Source organism: Grammomys surdaster, unplaced genomic scaffold (assembly GCF_004785775.1).
Source record: "Grammomys surdaster isolate TR1022 unplaced genomic scaffold, NIH_TR_1.0 126013, whole genome shotgun sequence".
NCBI classification, from domain to species: domain Eukaryota; kingdom Metazoa; phylum Chordata; class Mammalia; order Rodentia; family Muridae; genus Grammomys; species Grammomys surdaster.
The window spans coordinates 2,636,122-2,643,273 of NW_021620828.1; the positions used below are offsets into that span (position 1 = coordinate 2,636,122).

The window sequence follows — 7,152 nt, forward strand, 5'->3', positions numbered from 1 at the left end:
ATAAAAAGAGAAGAGAAGAGAAGAGAAGAGAAGAGAAGAGAAGAGAAGAGAAGAGAAGAGAAGAGAAGAGAAGAGAAGAGAAGAGAAGAGAAGAGAAGAGAAGAGAAGGAGAAGGGAAAACGAAAAGGGAAAAAACCCCTAGGCAGAGTGGCTGGCATGCCTTTATAATCTCAGTAACTCTCTATCACCTATGGAGAGGCTGAGAGGTGGACTCCTAAAGCTTGCTGTCATAACAACCTAGCCAAGTCAGTGACTCAGGGACTTCCAAGTTCAGTGGGGGAGTCTGTCTTAAATAAATAAATAATAAATAGACACACAGACAGACAGATAGGGTGGAGAGTGATTAAGGAAGACAGCAGACACTGACCTCTGGCCTTTTACATGCACATTCACATGTACTCAAACACAAATATGTACACATGCCAGGGGTCTTCCCCAGCATGGGGGGTCATTGCTGGTGGGGCTGCCTGCAGAGAAGAGAAGGATGGGGGTGGAGGGGTGTCTCACAGCTGACAGACAGAAAGAAAGAAAGAAAGAAAGAAAGAAAGAAAGAAAGAAAGAAAGGAAAGGGAATGTCTCCTCCGAAGCAAACATGTTTATTATATGACAGCCTGCTTTTAGGCTAACAATGTTTGTAGTTTTAAAGCACTCCAGACAAACAGAAATTATCTGAGATGGTCTTTTGGTGAACAGAAAACACTAATACCTAACTTCTATTACTATCTGTCTCATCATCTACACTATAAAGTAGGAAAAGTTTATTTTAGTCTATCTTATTTACTGATTTTTACTTCTCCAGGGGTGTACCCTTTACAAGTCCCCATCTTTTATTATATATATAAAATATATATATACATATATAATTTATTTTTTTTTCAAATTGTAATTTATACTCATTCACACAGGGGTTATAAACACAGAAAGGCAGGACATGGGGAAGAGGATGACACTGGAGTGTGGGTGTTCAGGGGGAATACAGATATCTTTCAGAACAGGGTATCAGCTAGGTGAAGGTTCATGGGATAGGTCGCTATGGCTCTGCCTATGATTCACTTGTCCTTATCTAAGTTGGTATTATCTGCCAAGGCTACCTATTTACAAGGTCTATGCCTACTCAGGCTGGTAAATTGTCACAAAAACTGCCTGTTTACAATAGCTTATAGCCATCTGTTTCAGTGTTTATCCACAGAGACCCAAGACTTGGTGTTAGTATACGCGTATGACAGGCCTATTGCTGATTTTAGGCCTATGGCTGATTTTAGGCCTTCAGTGGGTAAGCAGGGATGCCCCTGACATCTCCTCCCTTCTCTAAGTATAGACGGTCTGTGGTGAATCTAATCTTTCAAAGGCGGGGAAGAGGCCTGACCTCCAGTAATTGAAGGGGACCGTGTAATGGCTCCGGTCCCCCTGTTGTTGTCCAATGAGGCATGAGGGCCATACCCATCCTAATGTCTTTTTCCTGGAAAGGGCATACTTTTGACATCAACCCCTATGCAGTCAGACAACTCCCCATCTTTAAACTACATTTTCAGAGAACTCTAAGAATATAATAAGGGGAAACCTTGAATCTGTTACCTATCCTCCTGGCCAGTCAGAGTTTGTCAATTGTCTGTGTTTGCCCTGCATCAATTACACTGTTTGAATTTGCTCAGGGGAAGAGACGCCAAGCAGATTCCTGGAGTAATGACCTCATCTAGCTATGTGCTTATCTGTGCTTAGTGATCTCCAGGGCATAAGGAAGACTTCCAAACAGAGGCCAGATAAAGTTAATTTTAGGATTTTCCTAAATAGACTCAGGAAAAGACATAAAACGAATCTCAGGAAAATGAATCACGATGCAGAAAGTCTCCAAGGATGCAACATGAAGAGACCTAAACCCCAAACCTAGAGAGAGAAGGAAGGGATTGAAGCAATCTGCTCAGCTTTGCTGGAACTGTGTCAAGCAGTTCTGCTAGTGTCATGAGTCTCGCCATTTCCAGTGGATATGGTTGTGCCATACACATATAACTCTCTTACCTTAAATAAATACACATACAGAAAACAAGATAAACAAAAGGAGTACAGTTTAGATGTCAAAAAAAAAAACCACTGAAAAGCAATCTTTGGTGAAGGGGTACCACCTCACCCTACGGCAATGGGCTGGCCTTATCTAACACTGTTAAACACTTTTTTGAGAGAGGATCATTTTGTAACCAGGTTACCCTAGAACTACCTATGTAGCCCTAACTGCCTTTGAACCCACATTGATCCTCCTGCCTCAAGTCTCAAGTCTGAGGTTACAGGCATGAGCCACCATGCCTTTCTGTTTTACAATCTTATCTAATGCTCCTTTGGTGTTTACCTACAGTAAAGAAGAAAAGACTGGGGCATAGGGACAGCTGACTCCCTATTTAGCAGCCGTTGGACTATCTCTTGCTGCTCTGATTATCTGAGCAAAAGACTATCAATCAACAAGCCAGCTGGCCTACCCTAACAGCAGCACCAGTGGTCCTGAATATCCCATGGATGCCTTGGGGAAACTACATGACCCAAAGTCTCACCTCATCCAAGTTACCTGAAACAGTTTGTGCCAGATTTTTATGCTATCACGACCCAATTCTAGATGACCCTGTAACCATTTCCGAGGTCAGAGTACATGCACAGAGGGATGACTGTGACTGGTACTAATGAGGATAGGCTATGACTGCTCCAAATGTTCCTTCTCTGCCTATCTAGCATGGCTAGTCTGGAGAGTCTCCTGGGAGACACTCTTCCATGCTGTTTCCCCCTGTAGTGTAGCAAGAGGCCTAATAAAAGACTTCTTGGGAGTGGCCTTGTTTTGTCTACTTTCAGAGTGTGGGCTCAGTTGGTGACTCGAAGAAAGAAGCAACAGAAATGGCAAAGAAGCGGTGATGGCTTTGGCAGTGGCATAAGGACATCTGACCCCCTGCTTAGCAGCTGTTGGAATTCCCTGCTCCAACTACCCTGAGCAAAAAAAAAAAATCTCTTCTAAGTGACCTGACATGAAGCAATTTTGATAATGATTGACATTCTGTAACGGGTTTTTAAAAACACACTATGGAAAAACGTAACTGAAGCGGGCACGTTTGTGGCGTGGAGGATGAAAGGGGCGTGAAGTGTAACGACTGGATGCTTTGCTTCCCTTATTCTGCAAGAGCAAATGCATGTTTTCGATTTGAGGACTGAGAACAGATTCAATCACAACAGAAGAGTATATAAACAATGCCAACAAATTCTAAGCGGTCCTTCGCTTTTCTATCCACCCAGCTCCCAATTCTCCCTGCTGCAGACTCTAACGCCACAAGCTGACAAAGTCTCCATCTATGGCGCGGATTATGATTTCCATTGCGACTACTACCATGAAGTCAATTGACCCGTTACAATTGTCCTGCTGTCCAAGCCCCCTTTCCTCTCTGAATAAGTATTTCCTTTGACCTCAACCTTCCGAACAATCTCCGCACTGTCTCGAGCCTTTAAGTATCCGGATTCTCCTCGTTCCATCCAGCTACTCCAGCTCTCTGTTCCCTTCCAGAGTGCACAGTTTCACACATGAGCCAAGAGTATGAGGTAGAAAGGTTATGTTCTCATCGCGGAATGCAGCCCCAAGACTCAGTACCCGGTGACACTTACGTGACATTGGAAGTGCTCTAACAACCCGAAAGCGGGCGGCGGCCGCCATCTTCTCCCACAATGCCTCACGGCGGGTGCTTCCGCCAACTACGGCAACAACGCGGGACCAAATGGTATGACTGACCTCTCTGCGCAGACGCTAACCGGGAACGGAAGTGGCAGGTCGCTGGCTGACAAGAGCGGCTGGTCGTAAAAGCAGAGTAGAGGAGCGAAAAAGAGGGAGAGAAGGCACGGGAAAATAGAATCTCGGGTCAGGAATGGGTTGTGAAGACCATCTGATATTTCTAGGGAATCTGCATTTCAGAGTTAACCAGGGACTGACTCACGGGCATGCAAAATGGCCAGTCTTCAAAGACCCCCATTCTATGGGCTATTATTACCAGAAAGGGTCAGACAGCTCTGCGGGGGTAAGGTGAAAGGGTGTCCCTGCACTCAAGAAGTTGCAAGGAGGAAAAGATGTAATAGGGCCTGCATACGGTGGGGGAGTTAAATAGAAATGCAGAGGCGTCCCCACCCCAAGCCCCTCGCCGCCAAAGTAAGTGCACACAAATGCTGTCAAGAGCACCCTTTTCGGGGGCGTTAGTGTTCACTGTACCTTTTCAAAGAATGCTTAATTAGACAATTAATTCCTCACGTAGATGGCCTCTCCAGGGACTTAAGTCTCCGTATCGTGAATTTGGTTGCCTGGGGTTTATGTGTTTGTTCGGTTTTGAATTTTGTTTATTGGAGCACACATCACTAGCTAAACTATGAAACGGGAAGTTCTATTTTTGGAATTTTGAGACAGGGTCTCCCTATGAAGCCCTAGTTGGCTTCAAACTTGTGATACAGCTCTGCTTCAGGTAGGAGTCACCACCCTGGGCCGATCCAGGGATTTATAGATGATTTTGAAACGTGAATCTCCTGAAATGTGATATTAAATTGCATCTCATGCTTGACATTTCAACATTTTTTTTTCTTATGGAAAAACTGCTGGTGGCTTTACCCGAAGCAGTTGTTTTTTAAACTGGGCCTCTTTGAAAGTCTGTGTTGTTCTGGAAACAGGAAAAAGGATATTCTGAGAAAATAAAACCGCTTACATTTAAAAATCTTTTTTTCAGGCTGTGGTGGTCCATGCCTGTAATCCCAGCTCTTGGGAGGCAGAGACAGGAGGACAGGGAGCTCCAGGCCAGCCTAGGGAAACTTGTCTCAAATTTTAAAAAATTAAAGAACTTTATCCCAGGCATCCTCTTGATATACCTGAGTAAAAGACAAGCACTTGTAAACTGAAGTGAACATTCTAGAATGGCTGATTAATTAATTAGAACTTTAATAATTGTAGAAGAAAGGAGTGTTGCAGATCCAAGGGCAGATTATCCTGGCTTGTCCTTAGCCCTCCTAGCCATTTATTATCCACCTTTGTGTGTGTGCCCTAATGTCCTTGTGACCATCACCTGAAAACTTTCCTTTAAATTAATTTATTCACTTTATATCCCAATATCAGTACCCCCTCCTCCCAGCACCCCCTCGCACAGATCCTCCCCCCATTCTCCCCTTCTCCTTTGAGAAGGGGAGCCCCCCTCTGAGTGTCCGCCCACTACCACCTACCCCCAACCCCACACATCAAGTCCCTGCAGGTACATCCTCTCTCACTTCTCACTGAGGCCAGACAAGGCCAAGGCAGCCAGTTAGGGGCACAGGATCCACAGGCATTCAGGTGACAGATTCAAGGACAGCTCCCACTCCAGTTGGGGGACCCCTATGAAGACCAAGCTGCACATCTGCTACATATATTCAGGGACCCTAGGTCCAGCCCATGCTTGCTCTTTGGTTGGTGGTTCAGTCTCTGGGAGCCCCCAAGGATTCAGGTTAGTTGATTCTGCTGGTCTTCCTGTGGTACCCCTGTCCTCTTTGGGCTGAAACCCTTTGGAATGTGTCACGGGACCGTTAGCTGCCACTAGCCCAAAAGCTGAAAATATCATTGGAGAGCCTCTACGGTCCATACATATCATGGTTTCCTTAATTATAACTTGCCCACCTGATGCATCCACACATGTATTTGAGAAGTGTTTATTTGTAACTTTCTTTGTTCTGTTACTACAAGAACTTTGACTGTTGGAGAATGGAATTTGGGTAGCCAGGATTTAGTCATTCATATCTGACTCCATGATAAACTACCTCTTGTCCCCTTTGAGGGGAGTAACCCTGTGAAACATGCCTTGGGCTTATCAATAAACTTCCTAGTTTGGGGGACTCGTTTTTGACTTGGTAATTTTTTCCATGCTTAGTGGGGGAAGTGTTCATTGTTCATCTCCAGGAAGAAAGTGCATGGCTGAGAAAGGCAGCTTATCTAGTAATGAGTGGGGACGGCTTATGACTAGGAAGGTGAGGCCTGTATGTCCCCTACTGTTATTTATTCTTTACTTAAGGCACAAGGGACTGAACTCAGGGCATTAGATATGCAAGGCAAATGTCTCAGTCCCCTTTTCATTTTGAGACAGTGTTCCACTACATTTCCAAGGCTGACCTTGAACTTCAGTTCTCCTTAGTAGTTGAGACCCTGTGATTACAGGTCTACACCTCCAGGCGCAGCTGGCCCTACTATTTATGAGAATTGCTGTTTGCCCAATTGAGTTGGAAAAGAAGCCCTTTTTACTCAGTAATGCTGAAGTGCCTTGCATCTCTTGGCCTCATTCTTTCTTGAGTAGAGCTCACAGTTTGCCACCCTTGATTCTGAGAGTGATATAAATATTAACATACTTCCCAAGTTCAGATAAATTGACAGACTCCACCCCCATTTTGCATGTGCCTCCTAACCCGTGAAGTAAGTGTATCACTTACCATCTCTGAGGCAAGCACTTTTGGTTTCAAGGTATCATGGTTGAAAGAGCACTAATTTTAATACCCAGAGTATTTGGTCTATTTTCCAGGTCAACACCTAACTGGGGAACAGACACCTGTTACTTGCCTCAATTAATAGGACCAGGTGACTTAATGATGTAAAGGACCTCTGACACCTGCAAAGGGCTGTCAGCCAGCGGATGTGCCTACATCTTCAAACTCCAGGGAAGGACGCAGATGTAGAGTGTCTGAGCTGCAAAGGCTCTGCAGAATCCAACAAGCCTACTTTTTTTTTTAAGATGAGGAAGATCAGCAATAAAAGATGATAGTTGACAAATGACTTTATTTGCCGGGCAGTGGTGGTGCACGCCTTTAATCCCAGCACTTGGGAGGCAGAAGCAGGTGGATTTCTGAGTTCGAGGCCAGCCAGGGCTACACAGAGAAACCCTGTCTCGAAAAACAAACAAACAAACAAACAAACAAAGAAGACAAATGGCTTTATTGAGGGATACCAATAACCAGCTGCTTTTGAATCTGTTAGGGTTTTTATTGGTTTGGGTTTTGCGTTTGGTTTGGGGTTTTTTGGTTTGGGGTGTGTATAGGTATGTTGTTTTGTCACCTTCATTGTAACTTTGTTCCTTGGCTAGACTGTTTTTGTGGCAGGAATGGTGGCTCATACCTGTGACAAAGTCAGCAGCAACA

The 7,152-nt window shown here is 44.6% G+C and overlaps 1 protein-coding gene across 1 annotated transcript in view; it reads right to left on the minus strand.

The window, feature by feature from the left end:
• Positions 1 to 3,705, minus strand: part of Ndufa9 (NADH:ubiquinone oxidoreductase subunit A9) — a 27,484-nt gene extending 23,779 nt beyond the window's left edge. The window contains exon 1 of the mRNA XM_028754523.1: positions 3,631 to 3,705. Coding sequence (XP_028610356.1) covers positions 3,631 to 3,679 — 49 coding nt within the window. The 5' untranslated portion in view covers positions 3,680 to 3,705. The remainder of the gene's footprint in view (positions 1 to 3,630) is intronic.
• Between the last annotated feature and the right edge of the window lie 3,447 nt (positions 3,706 to 7,152).